This window comes from Glycine soja, chromosome 6 (assembly GCF_004193775.1).
Source record: "Glycine soja cultivar W05 chromosome 6, ASM419377v2, whole genome shotgun sequence".
Taxonomy (NCBI): Eukaryota; Viridiplantae; Streptophyta; class Magnoliopsida; order Fabales; family Fabaceae; genus Glycine; species Glycine soja.
This window is the reverse complement of record NC_041007.1, coordinates 5776077-5801538: the sequence shown is the minus strand read 5'-3', so window position 1 is coordinate 5801538 and position 25462 is coordinate 5776077. Positions and strand designations below refer to the sequence as shown.

General features: G+C 29.5%; 2 protein-coding genes across 5 annotated transcripts; one reads left to right on the top strand and one right to left on the bottom strand.

Moving 5' to 3' along the window:
• Positions 1 to 13163: 13163 nt before the first annotated feature.
• LOC114415042 (FCS-Like Zinc finger 10) lies at positions 13164 to 15657 on the top strand. 3 transcript variants are annotated; one of them, XM_028379543.1, is made up of 3 exons: positions 13164 to 13351; positions 13768 to 14895; positions 15083 to 15657. In XM_028379543.1, the coding sequence occupies exons 2-3, from the start codon at positions 13784 to 13786 to the stop codon at positions 15237 to 15239; spliced, it is 1269 nt and encodes a 422-aa protein (XP_028235344.1). In that variant the 5' UTR covers positions 13164 to 13351; positions 13768 to 13783; the 3' UTR covers positions 15240 to 15657. The 3 variants fall into 3 exon arrangements, with proteins under 3 accessions (XP_028235344.1, XP_028235345.1, XP_028235346.1); XM_028379544.1 differs by lacking the exon at positions 13164 to 13351 and adding an exon at positions 13358 to 13471; XM_028379545.1 differs by lacking the exon at positions 13164 to 13351 and adding an exon at positions 13358 to 13658.
• Positions 15658 to 19091: 3434 nt separating this feature from the next.
• On the bottom strand, positions 19092 to 24854 carry LOC114415041 (probable E3 ubiquitin-protein ligase RZFP34). Of its 2 annotated transcripts, none has more exons than XM_028379541.1 (12): positions 24703 to 24854; positions 22062 to 22312; positions 21887 to 21974; positions 21419 to 21478; positions 21271 to 21303; positions 20865 to 20942; positions 20582 to 20625; positions 20360 to 20400; positions 20171 to 20253; positions 19984 to 20075; positions 19768 to 19879; positions 19092 to 19560 (listed from the first exon to the last, which is right to left on the bottom strand). In XM_028379541.1, the coding sequence occupies exons 2-12, from the start codon at positions 22247 to 22249 to the stop codon at positions 19450 to 19452; spliced, it is 930 nt and encodes a 309-aa protein (XP_028235342.1). In that variant the 5' UTR covers positions 22250 to 22312; positions 24703 to 24854; the 3' UTR covers positions 19092 to 19449. The 2 variants fall into 2 exon arrangements, with proteins under 2 accessions (XP_028235342.1, XP_028235343.1); XM_028379542.1 differs by having other exon boundaries at positions 22068 to 22312.
• Positions 24855 to 25462: the final 608 nt, after the last annotated feature.

Here is a 25462-nt window from a genome sequence, read left to right as displayed (position 1 = left end):
TCCAAGTATTACATTTATTTATTTTTTTAGAAGTGTTACACTTATAATAATTTGAATAAATTTACGTCTAAGTATTACATCTATTATTGTTTTTCTAAGTATTACGTTAAAAATTCAAATGCATATTTTTTTCTTTTTCTCTCTCTTATTTTTATATTTTATTATACAATTTATTATATAAATATAATTTCTCTTATTTTTTATAAATCACATTTTCTATTCTTTAATAGAAGGCGCTTCATCCTGTAAATATATATATATATATATATATATATATATATATATATGTATATATATATATAAAATTAAAAAAATATTTACAATTAAAGTGTTTTAATAAGTTTAGGAATTATTCATTAATAAGAGAATTTTTTTTAAAAAAATAACCTCTTATATCTTTAAATCTATCTTTCTTGTTTTTATATCTAAATTAAATATCAATATTGTTAAAAAATGTCAATAATTAAAAAAATTGTGAACTCTAAATAACGTACAGGATAAGATATGTAGGTTGAATCTAAATAATAAACTAAAATTATATGACCTGGCTTGAATGAATCAAATCAAACTGGAATAGCCTGTAAATTTTCAAATATCATGAATTTTTTTATACATAGGAAAATTAAAGAAAACGAAAATTCAAATATCATGATTAACTATTATAATTATTTTCTTGACAAATTTTTCAGTCTATTTAGTTATGTTAAAATAAAAACATTTGCTTTTAATAATAATTAGTCTTTAATATTTTAATGCAAATTAATTTAATTTCCAATGCAGTTTAATTACATAATTTATTTAAATTTTATATTTGTAAACTTTAATTATACAATAAATAATATGTGGAGTAACTATTAGTACAATTAATTGATGGCTTGTAAAGGTTGTCAGCTGAAGCTATTGCTATGGCCTATAATTGATCCGTTGAAAGATGACTAGTTTTATACCCATCCAGTAATAGGCCGGCGCAAATAAGGCAAGAGGGGTTTGAATTGATACCCTGTATCTTAAAAAATGAGAGAAGATATTCTGTCAGGTACTTAATTAAAAGATGTGTTTGAATTAAATTTTGCAACTTATGATTTGATTTATCAGAAGAAGAAAAAATCATTACTCCTTTAATCATCATTGAGATTTAAAATCATACTCAACCCACTGATGACTTTGTCAAACCTGTCAGCGCGTGTAATTAAGTGAATAACGATAAATTTTATTTTAAATAATTATAATTTTACAAAAAATAAATTCAGTTTAAAGCAAGAATGAAAATATTTCAAAATTATCTCTTAGTTGGTCCACAATCAACTTGCTATAATATGGTTCATCTTGTAACTAAGTCTGCATTGGCCATAGCCATAGCTTTTATTAGCCATAGTCTCAAATTTTTTGTAAACATTTTAGCACCTCTGGTGCATTTTATATAAAATTTATGCACTGCTGATAAAAAAAATCGTTAAACATGACTCCATTAGTTACATAAGGAGTCTTCAAGCGTTATCAAAAAAAAAAAAAGGAGTCTTCATACAACCAACTTAAAAGTTAGAACAACTTCATTAAACACTCATAAGACATTATAATTAGCACAAAGCCTATTCTTAAATATTTTTTTTGGGCCTGACTAATCGTGCACTTTTAAGATATTGATTTAAAAACAAAAAAATATTTGTTGTAAAAAATGATAGAAATACGTAGAAAAAGCATAAACGACACAGTTTTATATATCCTAATAAAAAAATAATCATTTTAGTTTTTCAATCACACTAGTTAATATTTATCAATTTTATTTTATCTAGAACAATTGGCACTTATAATGGAACTACAGTAAAACTTTTTCAAACCATAAACGAATCGTTTATCATTTGTTGTCTCTTTTTTTTTTGTTTTTTTTTTCACTGTATTTTCTTTTTGCTCTTGATCACTAGTTTTCTTCTACTAATTATATACGTTGAAGGATTTAATAAGTTATTGGTTTAATTCAACGTCTATTTTCCATTGCTCACCTTAAGTTTAATTTGGACATATGCACAAACAACTTTCCAACTTTTTTTCCTTGAGTTTAAGACTCAACTCAATGTCGACGTCTTACATCACGTTTTTGCTTGCAGCCACACATTTATGGTGTTTTGTATTTAGTTACATTTAGGTTGAACGTAAAAGTTTGAATTTGCTTGGGTCACATTTACAGGTTTGGAATGTGAGAAATTGTTTGGGAAAGTGTGAATGGAGAACGTAACATGTTCCCAAGCACACCCATAACATTCTCCTAAAACCATGGTAGCAAAGACACTCTTGTGCTGGCCGGTAATGTTAACATGAATTTTATTTAGAAGTAAAATAATAACAGAGAACGATTAGGTTGGTAAGTCTCAGCAAACAACCACAATCAGGATCAGATTGAGGAGGGGACAAGCAAATTCTCATAAATTTACTCCTAAGAATATCAAGTTCAATTACAACATAACATATGTCAATTTCTCATAAACTCATTACTTGGAATAGTAACAAGTTCAGGAAATTATGCATGCTATGTGTGTGTGTTATGCTGCGATAAACTTCCGATTAGAATAGTGGTTTCAGTTGTGTTGGTTTTACTAGTGAGTCTAAGGTGGCACACCACGTGGACTTGCAATCCTTTTTTTACAAAAAATAAAAATGTTATAACATGGACCCAATCTTCCTAGTCAAACTAACGACTTGACCTAACCAATGGTCAAGAGAGCCTTGTGCTAGTAAGATGTTTTAGAATAAACCCATATTGATATTTTTATTTATAAAAAGTAATCCAAAATAATCAAATTACCGAATTACTTTGTCTTATGTATAAATATACAAGATTAAGTATTTAATTCATTCTAATTAAAAATTTAACTTAATCATAACTTAATTAAGGTTTTTTATTGGTCTTTGTTAGGGGTGACAGTAAATTAGATTATTTGTTGAGCATCTATAGCTCAACCTATTTAAAGTTTGATTTGACTTAATTCATTCAGTAAAAAATTTAAGTTGAAGCTTTTTAAAAAATATTTAATTAAATAGGTCAAATTATAAGTCTTAAGAAAAAAATTACTAAACTTAATAGAGGACTCATTTAATAATAATATTTTATAATTAAATTATTATTATTAATATGATATAATATTATAATCATTTTATATAAATTACAAAATTATTTTAATAGTTTGATGATTTGAATTATTTTAATTAATGTTTGAAATAGATAACTGAAATATCTTTTGGTAAGACTTAAAAAAAATTTGTGACATGTTACATATAATGTTTATAGTCAAATTTTGTTCATATTTTATGAATTAAAATCGTCTTAATGAAAATCTTTAGTTTTATCTAAAAAATAATATATTTTATGCTTTTTAATATGCAATGAGCCTTTAAATGGATTAATGAGTCTGATAAACTTTTATAGTATTTGAATTCAAACCTAAAACTAAACTCGTAATGAATAACAGATCCAAACCCATACTAAAAAAAATATAAAACATACTACATTAAACTTAGGTAAGACCTGATTTAGTTGAGCCCATTTTCATTCCAATATTATTTTTAAAGCAGTTTCATCCGTCCTTTTTGCCGACCATATTAATTTGCTAGGCCTAAATCTATTATTTCATAAGGAGTTTTGTATATATAGATTAGACTCTGAACAAGATAACTTATCTAACACAACTAATTTTAAACACTTGTCCTTAACACACCAAGGATTTAAATATTCCCAATAATTGTCCTAGTGAGAACAATCTCAAGAGTATTAATATTCGACTTAGACGTTTATATTTTTTTCCTTCTATTAATCTAACATGCTTTTGGAAGCAAAATCCATATTAATGAAAACCAATCATATCAAACATATATAATTATTTTTATAGCAGAGTCATGTTTTTGTTTTTAAACGTATGAAACGTTGTTGGAACACGTATATCCTAACAAGCAAAACACTTGTGAATAAACAACAATTTGCATTCTACAAACTAAGGTTCAGGGTTCGCTGCCTATATATAATCCAAACATGCAGAAACAAATCTAGGTTAACCAAACTCCACCAAGAAACCTCTCTTCTTTTGTGTTTTGTGCCTTGGTCAAAGGGTTTGTAGCTTATATATAATTGTCGTTGGAGACAAAATATACGGAATCGATCATAAAATATTCATTATTCGAAAAATATTACAGTACATACTAGGTACATAATTTCCTGCATTAGACTGTCCAGGCACAAGATAGGTCCTTTATAATTAGTACTAGCTTGGTTAGGCTTATAGGTAGCTGTTTCATAACTTTCATTGGTCGAACGATTGACAGCGTGCATGTGCAATGCATGATCGTGGATGTTGAACCATGCATCGTTCTTGGATCAAGTTCCCTACACCTACCACCTTCAAGCTGTGATGGAGTATAATATATTTCATTAATTATCTATATACGTTCGTTCAAGTAAAAATAATAAGAAGAAAAATAACATTTTTATTATTATATACTTGAGAATAAAGTAAAAAATTGTAAGTCTCACGTATAAAAATATTTTAATCTTAACTTGTCATAAAACATGAAAAAAATGTTAAGAAGTCTGACAACAATTTCTCTCTCTCTCTTACTCTTTAATGTAAGTTTTGTTTTTTCTTTTTCTTCTTATTTTTCTCTATTTAAATAAGCTAAAAGAATGATTATGTGTTTTTTAGGCTTAATTACATATTTTACTATAAAACTATCATAATTTTATCATTCTAAGTTTTTTAGCTTATTTTACCATAATGGTTTTCTTGTTTGACAATCAATTATCAATTGCTCACAGTCACATTATTTTTTGTTTTTCACAGCAAAAAATGTCAATTTTTATATTCATTTTCTTATTTCTCTGTTTTTTATTTCTTTAAAATCAATACCTCTAAAATCAAATACATTGTTGATTGTATTTCATTTTTTCTGTACATAAAGTGTTTGATAAAGTAAAATGAAAATAAATTAAGATAAAATTTTGAATTAAAGTAAAATACAAAAATATGAACCTTATCTTTTTAACTTATTACTTTAATTTTTTTAATCCTCTTTTACGACAAACAAACAGGGACTAATCAATCCAATGGTAAAGAAACCCAAAAGGCCAAACCCCCCGACCCAAAGGGACACTATAAGCAAGAAAGTAAGATCAATGACTATGTTATTGTGTCAATCTCAACCACATTACAAAAATAGTGAAAATAACGCTATTTTATGAGAACAAAAACTATTTACACGATAGATTAAAGTATTTTAATAATAATTAACAAAAAATTGTGATTATGTGGAATTTATAAAGCTAGAGAATAAGTAAGGGGATAAGCAATTGACTAAGACTCAAGAAAAAAAAAAAGCAATTGACTAATTGAGAACCGAAAAGGAAAAAGAGAAAAAGAAAAAGTAAAACATGAGCAAGCCTTAACCAACACGCCACTCAAATTATAACACGTGCGCCGGGTACTGGGTCCGGACCTGTTGCATAATAAAGCAGCACAAATGCACAATAAAAGGTAAAAAAAAAAATGAGTAGAAAAAATAAAATGAAAAAAATTGCTATCATCACTGTTATTACAAACAAATGGTTAGTTGGATTGATATTGAATTTCATCTTTTATGTAAAATGTAAATTTAAGTGCAAGTCCTGTTAGTAAGTGTTTTAACACATTGATTAAAAATTTTAAAAAATATATTTAATATAAAAATCATAAAAAAAACAAAAAATATCATTTGTAACATAATTTTACACATGTTGATATTTTTTTAAAAAAAAATTAATCAATAATACCCTAAAAACACCAATTAATATAACCTTCAAGTATTAACCATGAAAAAAAATGACTAAAAAAAATTCACAAAAAACAATCCATTAAATTCTTTTAAAAAGTTAATATTAGATAAAATTAATGAATATTTCATACAAATATCAAGATATCAAGATTATTACTCCCTTCATTCTTATTTATAAGACATTCAAGTTTAAATGATACCTATTCTTTTTATAATATTGAATTTATAAATTTTTTTATTAATTATTTTTAGACTAAAAATATCTTAATTTAAAGAAGAGAGATAATATACTAATAAAAAATTAAAAGATAAAAAATTATCAAGTACAGAGATAATTTTAAAAACTTATGAATTTAAAAATATATTATTATCAATTAAATTAATTATTTTTAAAAAAATAATTAATTGAATCTTATATATTAAAATAAAAGAAGTATCGTGGTAAAAGAATCTTGCAAGGAGGAGCGTTGGATTATACGGAGATGAGCGAGGAAACACACACGTGCCTGGATACTGTTCACTCTCTTTCTTAGCGAGTACTAAATCATGAAAAGTAGAGTCACAGAAAACGACAAGCAAGGACTGAGCAGTGAGCATCTTAAGGTTACAAAGGCCATAAAAAAACACTACTGCTATGCAGTATGCATTGCTCACTCCATGCCAAAGCACTTTAATTGGTGAGGTGAATTTTCTCTCTCACAAGTCACAACACCCAGTTACCACCACTTCGTATAGGGTCAATCCTGAATCATACTCCTGATCGTATGTGAATCAATCAACCAATTCTGTCTCTAGTTATTTACTTGAACATTACTGGTCTTGGAAAAGTTAACTTGTAATGTAACCTTCAGACGTATAGAACGTCATTTCATAACAATTTGTTTTTTTTGTTCCAAGGTTCACGAGAAATATGACATGTCATATTTTACAGTATATAATATTCTATGTTCTTATTTCCTCATATCTCATTTTTAAAATAAAAATACACACTAACTAAGAAATTATATGAAATAACTTTTACAAATTAACATATAGATATAAACTAATTTAAATTTATGAAAAAAATTGTTTCATTTTTTTTATTTTCTTCTCCTCAAAATTATTTTAAATAAATTCTGCTCAAATAAACCTTAACAGTCTTGCAAGTTAACAAGTCTATCGCAATAAATAAATAAATAAAATTATAAAGTTTATCGAGTATTAATAACAAAGGATAAGATTTTCTCTTCAGAAAAAGCCGAAGAATTTCTCACGAATGAACACACTCAAAAGTTAAATTTAAAAAAAAAATGTATTTTATTTCGTAGGAAATACTACTCAGATTTTATTTTTGTTCTTTCCTATTTTAAATTGTAAAGTATCTTCCCTTAATAAATAAATAAATATTACATTTAATACTATTTTAATATTAATGAGTTTTTAGATTTCAAAACCCACAATAGAAGTATTTGAACACTACTAAAAAAACACTTGATGATTTTTAAATTAGAATACTGATTTTATATCGATTTTTTAAAAAATCATGTTCCACAATCTTAGACTTTTTGTTTAAAGAATGTTAAAAAAACTAAAACATTATAAGACATAATAAAATACTCACCATTGGTTTTATTAAAATTATCATCACCACCACACAATAACACTCTTAAATTAATTTTAATATGATGTGAAACTTTTAAAATAAATTTATTTAAAATTAATTGTATTTTAAAAATTGATTTAAATTTTTTTAAACAAAACTAATAAAAGCTACAAAACTCAAAATTAAAAATCACCCCAAACAAGCTTTAAATTAATCACTTTTTTTTTTAAAGGATGTAAATTAATTGAAAAAAAATTATATATAAGAATAGAGGTAGAAATACTTTTGTGCTTTATGTATATATTAGTTTAATTCTGTAAAGAAGTTGGGCATTGTCAGCTTGTTAATTTTTAAGTTTCATAATATTATTTTTTAATTTTACATATATATATATATATATATATATATATATATATATAATTAGTCCTCTAATTATTCCGATTTTATCGAAACACAAATTAAAATACATATTTAGTCCATGAAGTCCATTGAATACAAATTTCCAATATTATATTCGGATTTGGGACAGACTTTTTTCCATTAAAAAGTTCAAAAGAATGCAATTTATTTGTTGCTATTATATATAACTAGTTTTTGAGTCGTGGGAAGCACGGGTAAAGTTTATTTATATAATTATATGGTGATTTTTATTAAATAATATAGTTGTAGAATGAAAAAAATTATTCAAGATTTTTATTGAATTATTTTCTTTGGCATATAAAAAACAAAACATTAAAAAAACAATTTAAATTAATAAAAGTAAGATAACATGCGTTATTATAAAATAATTATTGTTGTTACAAAGAGTTATAAATATATGTAAATTGTTAAAACAAATACTTTTTTCACATGTCTCAAACATTTTATCAAAGAAAATAAAAATAAAAATAAATCAATATTGTATTAGTAATATACATGTAACTAAAAATATTTGTTAGTATGTGATTTTTTATCTAATTTTTTTCCCCAACAAAAACTATCAACCCTATTGAGTAAAAGACGTTAATACTTTTGAAATGAAGTGGGATTGTAGAATAAATAAAAGTGATTTTAGTGTATATAAGAAATAGAAATAATATGAGATTATTTGAATAAAACACTATAAAAACGTAAAATGAAATAAAAAAAAAACTGATGTATGTGAAACACGAAGTAAATTCATTACCAAAACGAAAATCAAACTTAAAAATTTTAATTGAAAGAAAAAAGCAACACACTTGAATTATGAGAAATGTAATATTTTTTTCAAACACAATTAAAAGAGAAAAAAAGAAAGAAAATGTAAGAATATAACACGAGTAAATAATTTTTTTAAAACCAAAATGATGATAAAATTATTCACTTGTACCCAAGATACCGCTAAGGTTGAAATCGTGTACTAATGCAGAGAGAAATGGAGAAACCATCAAAGATACAGTGCAAAACATAATATTTATTAAGAAGGAAATAGTGCAAAAAACAAAAAACTACAATAATTATTTATTAAGAAGGAAATAGTGCAAAACATAATATTTATTAAGAAGGAAATAGTGCAAAAAACAAAAAACAATGTTTAAAATTATATGATGTTTTATAATTGAAAGTTACGAGAGGATGCGGTTTTTTATTATTACATTTAAGATTTGAACAATTAAATAATAAACATTAAATATATTTAGGTTCAAAATAATTTTTTAATAACAAAAATTAATAATATTTAAGATTTTTAAAATTAAAAATTAATCATTTGTTAATAAATTAAAATAAATGATAAATATTTCTATATCAAAATAAAAATAAAATTAAGGTAGTGTATTATTTGTGGACACTCTATAAACATTATGGTTTATACCATAAGAATACATTTAATAGTTATTACTATTATAATGATATAATGATGATGATTAAAAGTCTGATTTTATAAATTCAAAAATATTTAAACCACTAAAAAGAATTAAATATGATTTTTTTATTTACTCACCAAAAATATATTTTCATAATTATCTCACATTTTTTTTATATATAATGATAAAGATAATGTGGACTCTCAAGACTCACGTGCAAGATCATCGACATTAGGCGCTTACTACCGAATTTTCTAGTAAATGTTTCATTATAAGACAATTTTGTAACCAGTATGATTTACCTGTCCATGCCAATAATGCTTTTTAATTAAGGTCAAAACGGTTTAAATAAAAACTCGTATTTTCTTTCTTAAAATGTAAAATCTCTGCCCATGGAACGGAAGAGGAGTTGGTATCGATATCATAAATGAAAGTTGAAAATGATGCCAAGTTGGTGTGCAGCACAATAACTTGGCAAGGGTCTTTGTACATGAAAAAGTTGCATTTTAATGTCATTTGGCAAGAAAGAATCTAAAAAAAATGTCTTATTACAATCATCATTATTAGACATCAGTAATGTTAGTAGCAGTAATACGCCTTTTGTTGTTTACTTATTTGTTTTTGAAATGTGCACTTTTTAGTATTAAATAAATTCCATTCAGGTATGAAGTATAGTTTTTTTAATCAATGAGCAATAACATTTGCATAAACATGTTTGAATAGAATGAAATGTTTCTCTCCATGATATACGTATTTTATGTTTTTGGTTCTTATATAAAGAACATTAACCTTTTCACTCCTCAAGCCTTTCTAATTAGAAATAGTCTATTAAGTGACGAGTTATTTGATGAAATTTCATGTTATCAAGGATCCATTTGGCACTCATCATTACAGGTAAACGAGATAATTGACAAAATTTTATGTCAAAAATCTATTTAACACTCATCACTACAACAAAAAATTCGTATTAGCTAGTATTAGCTAGTTAGTGTACTCGACGATAATCCGACACTAACAAGTATTATCGTTAACTTTTTATTAATATATATTTTTCTTATCTTTTTTAGCTTGCATTGGTTGAGGCCGACGCTAATAATATTTTAAAAAAATAAAACTTGAATAATTATGCTGGCCTAGTCGAGGCTAATTAATATTTTTTAAAAATTAAATATATTTTGTTATTAGACACAACTATATAGGTTGACACTTAAAAAGCGACAATTTAAAGATAGTCCTATTAAAAACATCAATCGAATTTCTCATTAAAAAAAAAAGATGGAAGGTAATACACATTAAAAATATTTCTAAAGTATCATATTTTCATACTATGTTGATTTGTTAACATAAATAAAGTGGTAATGAAAACGTATCAGGCACAATATTTTGTTGATTCTATGCTCATATACGGTAATATTACTACACTCTACTTACATTACAATAGGTGGTGTATCTTCTTTCATGTCTTTGTGTCTCTCTATGTGACGATGTCTGTTTGTCTTGTCAGATATGAGGAGATGTTTGGAGAGGTCTAAAAGCTTCTTTTTAGTCATGGGGGCTCATGTCTTATGTTGTTTCATATAAATATAAGTACCCTATCGTATCATTAGTCCTTTATTATCTAAGCCGATATATAAATTGGACAATTGTGACTAGTCATTTGCTGTTTGGCTGAGTCTCTCAATCAAGATAGGTTTACAATGTTGGATTATCAAGCTCGACCATGGCCCAAGGAATTATGAAACTATGCTTAGGTCGAAGTTATAGTCTTTAAGCGTTGAGACTTGATTTAATACTTGTCCTTTTTGGTCAATCGATATTTCTAGGTATCTTATGGTCCACAACCCATCAAGCATCAAGTTTGGAAGATGTACATATTTGTTTGAGTCATCCTCTTTATTCAGTTGGTCCTGATGAAGACCATACATATGATCTAAAACCTCATGAGCAATGAGTTTGGAAAGCATAATAAATGTTTGTAAGGGTCATCCTCGTTCTTCAATTAGTCCTTATCAAGACCAGACAATATACAAGTTGTTTGCTGATAAATCATCATTTAAACTAAAATAATCAAATATGAGTTGATTCACATGATAATTTTTAAAACAAAAAACTTAATTCAGTTCAGCATTAATAATATCATAAATAACAATTAATAAATTAAGTGATAAATAAATATTTTTTTAATGTTTTGAATTTAAATTTTATATGTAGAAAAATTCTCTATTAAAAACAGCCAATATCATAATATATTATGAATATTATCCATTTGAATAATATATATTTTTTATAAAGAATAACCGTAATTTAAAGAAAAATTCCAAATATTGAAGTTACAAATTTCTTCGACTTGTCTTCTTTTTGAGAGAAAAAGGCAAACTATTCTTCGGTTTAATTTCCTATTTAACTTTTTCTGAAACAAAACTAAAAACCGAAATGAAAAGAAGAAAAAAAGATTTATCAATGAAAAAAGGAAAGAATGAATTGAATATGAAGGATAATTAAAAATGGTGCAGTATTTTTTTATTTTTTTCATGAGCGTGTTGTGGGCCTCAGTTAGTTCAGTCAACTGACAGGATCGTGACGCATTGTCAGTTTTAATTCAATCATCACAGCTCTCTTTTGTCGTTTTGTGATCACTCTCACTCTGTAAACCCCTTTCAGACTGTAACTACTGTTCCCTCTCTGTTACTTTTTTCCCCTTCTATGCTGCCAAATGCTTCATCATTATTTTGCCACGTAAACAACAACGACAATTCTCATACCACATACACAGTAATCATAGCAAACCCACCCTTTTAATACCACTCGTGAATTTAATATATGGTTTTTGTTAAATTAGGTGCCTTCTCATGAAATTTATATGAATTTCACCGAATAGCATTTTTGTAAATTTGTTTTAAAAAACTACTAACAAATATAATTTAATAATGTAAATGTAAATTATCTATCTATATTTTAACAGTCATTCTTCACAAACGCTCGTGTGTATGCATAGTTATATTTTTTTAACTAAGTATATTTATACAAGAATAGCCATTTAGTATTAAAAAATTGTGTATCACATTATTTTTACTTTCACTAACAATCCAACTTATTGCACTTTTGTCCCTTACTATTGCTTGTACACCTGTTCTTTATGAATTTGATTTTTTATTATTTAAATTGTGTAATTTTAATCCAACTATTAACTTAACGTCTAGTATTTAATGAAAAGGTACACTTGTTATATTGCAGCATTAGCTCATTCTTGTTTCTTCATAAAAAAAAATAGCTCATTCATGTTAACTAGACACTCTTCTATACTACTAAGTTAATATTTCTATTAAATGTTGAATATTAAATTAATAGATAAACTAAGTTTTGCCATTAAAACAATAAAAAATAAATTAATGAAAAAAGGAGGGCCAAATTTTAAAATAACAATAATAAAGAAACTAAGTCAACTATTAAGCCTTACATTTATTATTACTTTACTATAGACATTGCATAGATAACATTATTCTTTAATCTTTATTTATGAACTACCACAGATATTTTGGAAACAAAATTCATTGTGAATATTGTAGCAACACCCCACATTAAATTGCCAAGATTTATAAATGGAAGGTATCAATTATCTGTGTGTATATTTCTGTATAGAAATTTATGATTGATTCAGACACTTAAGAGTAGATTCGGCAAAGGAGAAATCTATTGTCCACAGAAAGTGCAAACAGTTGTCTTAACCATTTATTAGTAGTTAATTTAATTAAGACCATAACCCTTCACCACATCCATGAATTATAATTACAATTGCCAATTGAGTGGTATTATGACTATTACCAATTACCAATTGTGCAAAAAAAGAAGCACCGTTTTGCAATGAACCATTGAGCAAAAATGGGGAAAGTACAAAGGGAAAACAATTCTGTGGGCAGATACAGTTTTTTTGTTTTTTTTTTATTGTTGTATAGTACATTTATTTAGAGAGAGAGTGTGTGTGGAGTATTTCAGAAGCTCACTGCTTCGCTGATTTTGAGGCATGCAAGAAGAGAGAGGAATCGTACTACACAAGTTTCATACTTCCCCTCATTTTTTTACTGCATTTGGGACTCTTCACTCTTCTCCACACCTTCATCTTTGTCAAGTTTCCATAGCATAGAGACAAAACCGGGTGGGTTTAATTGGCTTTCTTTTCCTTTCCCTCGGATTCTTCTTCTTTTTTTCACTCTCTGGTTTTCATGCCTCATCTCACTAATTGTGCCCTTTAGCTGCTTTTTTTCACTTGGAGTTGGTACACTCATTCACTCATCTTTCAATGGCATAAAAAAAGTTTTTTTTTTTTTTTTTTAATTCACTTTTGCATTTGGAGTTTATGGGGTGGAATGAAATGATGGCTTTGGCTTCCATTATTATTGGTTTCTTCATTTGCATGTTTTTTTTTTCTCTTCTGGGTTTCTAGAGAATCTTGCAATTACAGTGTGAGATGAATTTAAAGTTTTGATTTTTATTTTCTGGTGTTTGGCTAATTGTGTAGTAGCATTATTTGTGATTTGAAAAATTGGTTGTTTGTGTGTTTGTGTTGTTCAGGTGCTTTGAGATAATAATGCTGAGGAAGAGGAACAGGTCAGTGCAGAAGGATCAACACCTCATGTGTGAAGTCAATTCGGAGCACTATTCTCAATCTCATCATGCTTTGGGGCGAAACAACATTAAGGGCCACTCAATTTTCAATGTCCCTTGTCTTTTTGTGGGTCTAGGTCCAAAAGGCTTGTTGGATTCTGATTCAGTTAGGAGCCCCACTTCTCCACTCGATGATGCTAGAGTTCTTTCAAATCTAGGCAAGAACCCTGTTAGGAAGCCAAGATCTTCACACCATGAAAGGAGCTGGGATTGTTGCAAAGTAGGTCTAGGCATTGTGGAGTCTTTGGAAGACTGTTCTAGTTCTAGGTTTTCTGGGAAAATTCTCCAGTCACCAGAGAGCAAGAGAGTTAGTCTCAGTCCCCAAATGATGATGATCAAAGCCCCAAATTGCCAAATCCACAGGGATTCTTCTCTTGAGGGATCTAAGTCTTTGCCCAAAGATTTTTGTAAGGCTCCTCCTTATTATGCCCACCAAAATGGATCTGTTGTTATCCACAAGGGTGAATGTGAATCTGAGTCCACTGTTCTTTTTGAGATTGGGGAAAGTGGCCTTGAGCTTGAGCCGTTTGGGAGAACCAGGTCTTGTTCATTGGACTCATGCAGTCCACTGAAAGCTCTCTCTGGTGTAACCACTTTTTATTCTAATTCAGACACTGATAATAATTTTGCTGTGAAAGATGTGAGCTCCCCTCCTCGTTTTATTGGAGGAAGCCAGAACTCAAATAATAACTTCACACCTACAAAGCTGAATTCAACCACACTTTCCATTAGCCCTTCCAATGATATCATCAAGTCTCTATCAGCTAGTGAGATTGAACTATCTGAGGACTACACTTGTGTGATTTCCCATGGCCCCAATCCCAAAACAACTCACATTTTTGGGGATTGCATTTTGGAGACTCATTCTAATGCATTTAAAACCCATTTCAAGAATGAAGAGAAGGAGCATGGAGTGAAGCCATTGGGTAGCAACAAGTTAGGGAGTCCTAAGCCATATCCCTCTAGTGACTTCTTAAGTTTCTGCCACCATTGCAACAAGAAACTTGAAGAGGGGAAAGACATTTATATTTATGGGTGAGTTAGCACTTAGCACTACGACATTTATATGTGATTTTTGACATTCCTGATGTAATTTTAAGAAGCTAATAGTCGTAGCATCAACATCTCAATTCTTTACTCTTCCAAACATGCTATCAATGTTTGTAAGATGAATATTGAATTTGGTTTCTAATAAAGGTTGGCTTGGTTTGATATGTTGCAGGGGTGAAAAGGCATTTTGCAGTTTAACTTGCCGTGCCATGGAGATCATGATTGATGAGGAACTAGAGAAATCCAACACCAACCCTCCTTGTGAAAGCTCTCCAAAGCCAAAACTTGGTGAGCTGCTTTTTGAAACAGGAATTCTCACAGCTACATAAAGAGGCTTTATTTGTCACATGCACACCACTTTGTCCATGAGAAATGGTACACGCACCTGATCATCTGTTCACAATTGGAGCTGTTTTATGTGCATCTATTAGCAGCCATGGATGATGATCGTTTTGTACATCATTGCGTTTGCCTGGAATTGGTCTTTAAGCTATGTCATGGTCTTTTTTGGTGAATTGTGGCTTTCATTAAGCTAGTTTTTTTTCTCTCCATATAAATAGAGATATATGTTATCAACCATTGATAGCCTGCAGAAAATTAAAGGGTTGAGGCCTATTTTTCTGGCTTCCCCTTTTGGATTTTCTTTGCAATTATCTCTATATTGTCAATGTATACAACCCAAAAAAAAAAAAAGTTTTTTGACTTCTATGATATGTTATTTATCCTAGTTTATAGTTTATTATACAACCCCCTTGCCTTTTCCTTTGAGTTTTGGACTGAAAATTGGAAAACTGAACTGAGTGTTGGTTCCTTTTGGCCTTGAATATGCTTCATTTAGATGGTTCTTGTGATTCCTGTTTTAGTAAAAAGAAAGAAAAAATTCACTGTCAAGTCCCAAGAAATAATACATTTTTATCATATACTGTCATACAACAGTGTGTAATTTCTTTCCAATCTTTTCATTTTCCTCACATGCCAACACTGGAAGTTCCACACTTTCAGAATTACATTTTATTGATTTAAACCTTAAGAGCGTCTTTGAATATAGAATTTTAATTGAGAAAAGTTATTTATCAGATAATTTTAATTTTTGTAATCTAAAATTTATTGTTTGAATGTTTTTTTAATGAAGAATTTCAATTTTTGAAATTTTAAAATAGAATTTTAAACAATTAAAATTATGAAATTTTAATTTTCTTTTAAAATGTGAGAAATTAGAATTCTTTTCTTGATAGAATAATTTGATAGAAAATCTTTTAAAACATTCGCGTTTTTTTTTATAATTTTTACTCTCTCTTTCACATGAAAATTTTTGAAATTTCATTCTCAAATTTGCTACTCTTTCTTTATGACGATGGTGTGGTGGTGTATGTCATCGTGTCTCATATTTTTCTGCGACTTTTTATGTCGCATTATTATTCTTTTCTTTCAAAGTATATCAATAATATCTTTTTTTTCATTCATTTACTTTTATTTTTATAATTTTAATTTTTTTATCCAAATACAAAATTTTAAAAATAAAAAAGTTTTAATTCAAGTATTTAAATTTTTTATAATTTTAAATTTTCTCGTCTAAATAAACTCAATATTGTGCAATGTCTTTGTTCATATAGAACTTTAATGCTTCAAACAGGACAAGGGTGCGTTTGCCGAAGTGAGACTCTGACTTGACACCAAACTCTGCTCCTCAGAAACAGATTAAACATTGGTATACTACAAAGTACAAAATTTAGATGTAGTTGGTGCTCTTCTTTAATTAGATTGAGATAACACTTTATATTTATTGGAAAACAGTACTAAAAATATTTATGAGCTGTATTTAAGTTTTGTAAAAAAAAAACGAATTAGAAGTTCTCACTTAGAACTTTGGTTTGCAATAAAAATTTGGGTTAAAAAGAAGTTATATTTTGTTAGCTTTTACTTCTCAAAAGCAAGGGTGAAAGTGTCGGATTATCTTGCAAAATTACCTCCTCCTTCTATGACAATGTTCCTCATATTTCTTGTTTTGAAGGATATTTCTCATTTCTTATGAAGCATTAAAGCTAACAGAATTTAGTTTTATTTATTATAGTCCGAGCTTAGAAGGAGGATTAGGTGCTAAAGTATAAACTTTATCTGGAATGGAAGTAAATCGAGCGAGAGCTAAGGTGGTAGAGTTTGAACCCAAGTGCCTAACTCAAATTCGGTTCAATAATAAACTAGGATCGTTTTGTGGGCCCACATTCAGAGCTCATCTTCTCAGTAGCCATTTTAGTTTAATGAATCAACATCGAATCTTGTATTAGTTAAATATTTTAAGCATAATAATTAATTAATTAAAATAATAAAATCTACGTTTTTTTTAATGTATGACATATTTAACTACTTTAAAACTTATTATAATTCCTCTATAAAAAACTAATTATAATTGAACGTTCTAATAGTGGTTCCGACATGTTAAAAAATATGCGAGTTGTATAAAATAAAATAGCAGTAATTTTTCAATTAGAATATGAAAGGCGAAAAAAACATTTTTATACACTAAAACATGGCATAGCTTGCCTGACTTTATTAAAGACTTAAATGTAAATTTTTTATCCTTTGGATAAAAAAAATAATATGTGGGAATTTACAATAACTTAGATATTTTTATTTCAACCGAGTTAAACTTTTTTTTTATTTTAAATGTAATTTAATTGAGCAATTTTAGTCTCAAGATTTTAAATCAGATGTTAAAATTGATTTTCTCTATTAGTGTCATCTAAATTTTGTTGACGTTTAAATTATAACAATTTGTTGACGTTTAAATTATAACAATTTGTTGATATCAATTATTTCTTGATTGACAGACTAATTCAAGTTAATAAAGCATTTTTCTTCATAAAGTTTTTCAACCATCGACAAATACAATGCATGTAAGGAAAGTGAAAAATACATTTTTCTCTAAAGTTATTTCAACAAAGGTAAGTGCAATGTATGTAATGAAAGTGAAAAAAATTTCACGTAAACTCTAATCCCATTTTATAAAAAATATTTAGATAGGTCAAATGCTTCACATTATTAGTTATATATCATGCTGACAATTAAGCAAAATATCATTAATTAGTGAAATATTGAAAAATTTAAGATGGTGTCAAGATATAATATATAAGTAGAAACATCTCTTATCTTATAAGTTAGTTTTATAAAATTAAGTTAAACTCTTAATTCTCTAAGATGAAAGAACTTAATTTTAAAAATAATAAAATTTAAAAATTAAAATTGCACAATTAAAATTATCAAAACCCACACTAACTTGAAAAGGTTCTTCTCTTATCTACGTGACAATCTGCGACGTAAAATTTGAACTTGTTTGAAGATTAAAAATGACTATTATTTATTGATAGTTGGATACAACCATAAGAAATAATATAATAAAACATTTAATAACTTAAAAGAAGGGATGAATAAGAGTAATCGCAATTTTTTAACTGAAAAAAAACACTTAACCAGAGAATTCAAACATTAAAGTTTATGCACACGATTAAAAGAAAATTGGCAGCTGAGTTACTAGAGTCAGTGGTGAAATTTGAGTAATAAGCATGATGATTTGAGTGCCACTAGGGTCTAGGATCAGCATAGTGGTAAGATTTGAGTAGCATGCATGATAATTTAAGTTTGATCTACATGACCGCCACTGTAATATATATATAGCCCGTGCTTAAGGTTTCAGACTGAATGAGGCAGAGAAGAACAAGGTGAATAATCATCAAACAGTGACTGTCTATTGTTTTGCATATCTCAACAGTTGACTACCAGTTTAACCAACTGATTGAATAATTTTGGGCCTCTGGCCTCTTTACAACCCAAAAGTGATCAAACCGTCACCTGAAACATGCCATGCTCAATTTACTTGCTTGTACTTCAAAATGCTTCTAACCTTTCCGAAATGACATGCATATTGGGGGGGGTGGTCCAGTCCAGCACCAACCAATTCCTGTTTCTCAGTTTCTTTAATTGATTTTCCTGTGCCAAACCGTAATTCTCATTTCAAGCATTTTTTTCCCTCGTTATCACGGAACACAATCCTTGAGTTTTTCACCCCCCCCCCCCCCCCCCCCTTTTCAGGGATATATCTCATTATTTTCTGGCTATAGTTTGATTCTTGTCTATTATCATTTTTCTTGTTTATAAAGAGAATTGAGATCCATACGAGATGAAGGTTACATCTTAACACAACTTTTAAGACAGTGTTACGATTCTACAAATATATAAAGTAACAGCTAATTTGAAAGTTGGCATTAATCCCAAACAAACATTACAGGAGTGAACACTGGAACACTAAAAGGGTTTCCCCAACACGAAATAACCAACACGACAATTGCTGACTCTACACTACCCTCGACACCACATCAACGTGATAAACCGTTTTTCTCTTGGATGTGGTTCGGCCTGCCTGCAATTGAATGACAATTCCCACATGCATTTTCCTCAATAAAGGATGCACTTGGATTGCCACTACACCTACACAGCAATGAAGTGAGAGCAAAAGTGGTCCTATAAATAACCATTACCACTTGCTCAGCCTCTTGTTTCCCGTGTGTTGTAGGACTTGCAGTTCAAGCACTTTTGAGCAACAAGATGGAACTGCACGTGAGAACTTTTGCCACAATCATTGCAAAGGATCCAAACCTGTTAGAGAGTATTTAATCGATTAATTCACAACAAAATCATATAAGTCAACTACTAAGTCTCTACCACTCTCTCATTTGCCTAGTCAGAACAAAGTATTAAAATCAAGGACTAGATATTTAGTTGTTGCATGGTTAACATCATGATGATGACCTACAATATCCAACATCATTATACAGAAAGGAAAAACAAACAAAGGATACTGACCATTTTGTTTTGATACGGTTCAGGCATTGGTGTAGCAGCAATCTCCAAGTCAAATTTCTCCCAAACCTTTGACATATCACAAACCGACTTCAAGCAGAGAGGGCATGCATACCTGATGCAGAATCAAACACAAAAATCACAACATTTACTGCAACAGGACTTTGAGCAGATAGAAATGGACATGTGAGGAGACAAGAAGAGCTCCGTGATACTCACTGGAAATGTTCCCTCATTTCCTTTAGGCAGCTCTTATGTATTGTATGTCCACAGAGCAGAACAGTGACATCATTCACAGATTCAAACAAATACTGTAATCACCAAATTTGGTGCAAAGTCAATTTCAGCAATTCAACAAATTGGTAATATTCCGTGCTGATGAAATAAGAAATTTGTATAATGTTACCTCAAAGCAAATGGGGCAATCATGATGCATTGCTCCTTCCACGCAAGGGTGGCTGTTTTTCAGCTGAGTTGAGTAGCAACAACCTGTGCAAATAAATCATGAAAGCATGATCAGTAGGTAAATCATTAAACCATAGAGTTGATATTTAGTATTTATTAAAAAACATAGGATACAAAGAATATTACTTACCACATTTGTGGCAGTGGAAGAAATTTTCACATCCTCCAGTTCTGTATCAAAACATATGAGAATCAATCAGTCTAAATGACTAAATTCTGATATAAAATACAGTCAATCTCAGAAAGCAAAGTATGCCAAAGAGTCAAACTATATAAAGAACAGGCACAACCCTGGGATAGATATAGCAGATATTTGAGACAAGTTAACTTGACAAATTAGCAGTTCATATACCTGCAAATTCCACAGCCACTGCAATGATACTGCTGCTTAGATACCTGCAGCAGATAAAATAAATAATATTGTCTTGTAGTCAAACAACATTCTATGTTTACAGAACATGCTACACAATGATAATCTGGATGGTTTAACAGTTCTTACAATCAATCCAATATCCATCACCAAACTACTTGCTACAGTAGAGAGAATAGACACTGGCTTGGGCTCATCTAACATATTGAATAAAATAAAAGTATAAACACGGAAAAAAGAAATAGTTCCAGGACTAATAACTTACATCATCATCAAAGAGCTTACACGTCCCACAGAAGTACTTGCCCATACAAACGCCACAGTTAATACAATTTTGCTGAACCTGGAATAAATTGACTCAAGAAAAAAGTATTTTCACTCAGTGTTCATAAAGATCCAATGGATGGCTTGACAAACAATGTATGAATAATTCAGTGGTTTCAACTTCAAGTGGTACATTGCCCAGTCAACAATGCATTTTTCTGTTCTTTCCGTGTATATATATGAGTGCTCTTGCAGTCTCACAGGCAGAGATCATTTCTCTATTATTTGACAAAAAATAATGATTTAATCCAGCTTAATCAAGTATTTAAGTCTTCCCTTACAATTAACATATCATTGTGGAGGATTACATACAAAAATACTAAAGAAAATCTAAACTCACTACTCACCTCTTGTTCTGTCTCACAAAGAGAACATATCACCTGGATATTTCAGAGTTACTGATTAGCACTGCCCCAACAGTGAAATAATAAAAGGGAAATGAAGCACAAAATTGTGGATATTTAAATAGGGCTGTGTTAAAATAAATGAGCGTACCTGTTTAACTTGATGGCGGGGAATATCGTGTCTATGCTTCTGGTCAATGTTGATATTATTCTACCAAAAAATAGATAATAAAAACCAAAATTAAAAACAGTGCCATTTCGCTCTAAATTCTAAGCCGTAAATAATCTGAGTCTGCTTGCACATAGCTTATGGAGACCCTATTATAAAAGGATCATGCACTAAAACAAGCAGTAACTTGAATCAACTAAATTTGCTGTTCCAGTTTAGATGACCTTTTCTCTAAGAAGGGCCACAAAATGACCCCAGAAATAAAAGGCCAAGAAACAATATAAATTAAAATCACACTATTCCTTTAGTACTATGCATATTGTCTCGATTACAAGGAATCAAAGAAAAAGAAAAGGATTTTCTAAGGCATATCTTGAAATATGACATAAGAAGGAACTTTATCATTTATGTCAGCAAGCCAACAACCATAATACTGGGAAATTAACTCACTTTTGCCTCATTGTGACAATGGCGGCAATCAAAAATCTCATCACAACAGGGGGCCCTAATACGGCATCTTCTTCGGTAATGTTGACATCTGCAGGAGAAACTTAAGGCTTTTACAAAAGAAAAGTGAATGCAAGAACTTAAATAGCAATAATTAGAGTAGGAACATGGACTTTACCCATACTTCATGTATCCTCTCTCTCTCAAATCATTGATCTTTTTGTCATTTGATGATTGACTTGATTCTTCTCCAAGTATGTGCTCTTCGTTTGACAATAGATTATATACATCTTTCTCAGTGATATGCTTCATGTCATTGCAATCAAACTGCAGAGGCTCAGAATGCATTACTGCCACCTCTCCCATGATGATATCTCTATCTTCAGATAAGATTATAAGCTATTTAGAAGCAGGCAGTAGTCCGGTGACCTGCATGTAAGAAAATATTTAGAAATAAGCCCAAAACTTCAAAAAGGCATATGTTGTCACCCTCATCAAGCCAGGTAAACACCAAATGCACTGTTGTTTTGTTCTGCACAGCTGAAGATCAACTGAAAGCAGCAGCAAAAACAAATTGAATTAAGGTTGGCTAGCTCCAATCAGTGATACTCCAAGAGAGAACACACCAAAACAAGAGTATATACAATAATTCCACATAAACTACAATGTAGCACTCGGGTGCTTGACAGCCCCTAGCTGTAAATAAAAATCAATAGCATTAAATGATCGCTTGATTCCTTGAAGAACTCCTGGAACCAAATCCCACTATACTGGAGCCAAACAATAGATGCTCCAACCTATGTTAAAAGCAATAAATCACTCGATTAAATGTGATCTAAATAATGATGATAATAGAATATATATGCTTGACTTTACTGTCCATGAAGGACAAGCCTACCTTACTTGGCAGTTCTGCATTGACTCCACCAAGAACTGAAACTTACCAAAAGCAAATACTTAAAAGGTAATTATTCAGTTGGTCCTTATTCTTTTTACTAAATTTTCAAATAATCCATTGTAGTTACTAAATTTAATTTAACTGAATTTATATTTAAAAAACTTAATTTGATAACTTGTTCGTAGACCTTTTCTCAATAAACTAAAAAAGAACTTATAGGAAGGTCAGGTCATAAGGCCGAATAAGCTCTTTCAAACACTTTTTACAAGTTTTTATATAGGTCCTATTGGCTAGTGCCACTTAGCCTCCATTAATGATTGTTCATAAACTCTGCAGGCCATTCTGTGTAATTATTAAAGTTCATATTTGCTTGGGATTGAAATAAAAGCTCATTTAAACAATAAACACCAATTTAAAATTTTTAAGAGTATAAAAATATCGTTAAAAATTTACAAACTACAAAAGTGTATTAAAAAAAATCAATGAAACTATAATAACCAATAATTTAACCTATTAGTATAAATTTCATACATTCTGCACCTTAATAGATCCCTTTTGGTTGAATTTTTCGTTTTAGTTAGTTCACTTGACAAAGTTCAAGGTCATGGCCCCTTTGCCAAAAGGAACAATCAAACTACTTGAAGGACTAATCCTTATTCAAGATTCAAGAACATGAAGTCCTTTTTCATATTCAAAATAGGTTTATCTATTCAAGCAACCTGACCAGGCTGTAGACGAAATGCAGGATGGAAAAAGAAAGAAACGAAGATAGGTATTTTGATAATTACAGACAGAACAACAGGTGAAGGCGTGAAGCATCAAGCCAACCCTTTCACTGTTCATAATGGGCAAAGAAACAAATGCATAATCGTCATGAATTATGCAAAAGAAAATTCCATAACATGCTTCAACCATACCAAATTTCAAATCGTATATGGTTTGTGGCGCTAATAAAGGAGATATTAATGATAGACAAAAAGGTAAGGATAGGGCAATAAAAGATGTGCTTTATAATAAAAAGTATCCTTGTGGTGTTTGCAATTTGGTGGTCCACTTAGTATACAAATTACCATTTCCATCACCAACATCACTCTTCCACCTCGAAACATCCGTAAATTTTTGTACTCACAAATCCCCTATGTTAGCAGCACCTTACTTACCTATCCATATAACTGGCAAATAATAGGTATAACTATACAAGATTAAAAATGATGTGTTAACATATGAAAATGCTAACATAATACTAAAGTAGTTCAAATGTTAGCGTAATTTGGTGAAGTCCAAGCCCACTGATAGGCAAACGGAAAGGATGGTTATACTTTTTTTTTTTGTTAGAATGTTAGTTTTGTAACTGGTGACTTTTTCTCTCTTTCCTTCTCTCTTAATCATCTAACCCACCTTATATCTATCCCTCTCTTAATCATCTAACACACCTTATATCTATCCCTTGAGGATGATTATACTTGTTGGAGCCGGATCTGGCTCACGTGGCAGGTATAACACTCAATGCCTCACTAAAACGGCTATTTGTGATTCTGCAGTTGAATGCAGAATAATACACACTCAGGAGCTGCGCATATACACGTATTCTGTTATTAGTCTGGGTAATATTTATCCACAATAATACTTATTGATGTTTAACAGAAATGCAATGCTTGGTAGACCATTAATGGACATGATTATCCATCCAGAAAATAAGAGAAAACACAAACAAATAGACGCAATTGCACACATTTGGATTTGACAATTGAAGCAAGTTTTGGAAACACAAGACTTGAAATGATGCTGCATTTCTCCAAACAAGAAAACAGCAGAAAAGTAAACGCAAAGAGAAGACAATAGTAATAACTTAAAACAGAAATGCAAGCAAAGATAAGAAGGAAAAGAAGAATGGTTGAAAATTGGTGAGGGAACGACGAACTTTGGAGCTGGAGAGAGTGGTGGGCGATCCAATTCCAATTCCAGCAGAAGGGAATAGGAATGGGGATGGTATTTATAAATATGCCTCTGAACTTCCTTCCACAGCCTTTGTGCTTGTCTTCTGTCATTCCAAAACTGCCCTCCTCTTTCTCTCCCACACGATATTCCTCCGGAAAAATATACTGCGCTCATAAATTAAGTTTGTAAACATAAAAAAAAGTTATAATATTTAACAATTAATTTAATAATCAATTATATTTTTATGATTAATTTAACATTAATTCACAAAACTTAAAAAATTATTTAACATTAAATTACGTGTAAAATTAATTTGTTACACCTTTTAGATGATTAAATTTAAACTTTTGGATAAATTTTTGTTTGAATTATTTATCCATAATAATATCTGCATGATGTTTCAAAATGGACGTGTCAGCAGTAGATGTCTTGCTTGAGGGATGTTGTGTTAGGACACACCGTCCACACACGACAGCGACACCGCCCTACCCTCCGACATGGTCGGTTTGTCTTTCCTGTTGTTACCATTACCTGCACATAGAATTTTCCAACTAATGTCACTCTATTTTATTGACAAAAAATAAAAAACCAATTTTAAATTATTATTATTAGTGTTAAAGTTTAAAATAGTTCTAAATCTTGGTATAAGAGTTTTTTGTCACTTATTAAATAAAAATATTAATATACTTATTTTATATTTATTACTTTTTGTAGAAAATATTAAAATAATAAAATACATTAGT

What these genes read in the sequence shown, in the direction of transcription:
- LOC114415042 (XM_028379543.1), top strand. Translation starts at nt 13,784, where the DNA reads ATGCTGAGGAAGAGGAACAGGTCAGTGCAGAAGGATCAACACCTCATG. An exon ending in AAAGACATTTATATTTATGG is followed by an intron (nt 14,896 to 15,082) that starts GTGAGTTAGCAC and finishes GATATGTTGCAG; the next exon opens with GGGTGAAAAGGCATTTTGCA.
- LOC114415041 (XM_028379541.1), bottom strand. Translation starts at nt 22,249, where the DNA reads ATGGGAGAGGTGGCAGTAATGCATTCTGAGCCTCTGCAGTTTGATTGC. An exon ending in ATTGTCACAATGAGGCAAAA is followed by an intron (nt 21,479 to 21,886) that starts GTGAGTTAATTT and finishes ATTTTTTGGTAG; the next exon opens with AATAATATCAACATTGACCA. An exon ending in GAAATGAGGGAACATTTCCA is followed by an intron (nt 19,880 to 19,983) that starts GTGAGTATCACG and finishes ATTCTGCATCAG; the next exon opens with GTATGCATGCCCTCTCTGCT.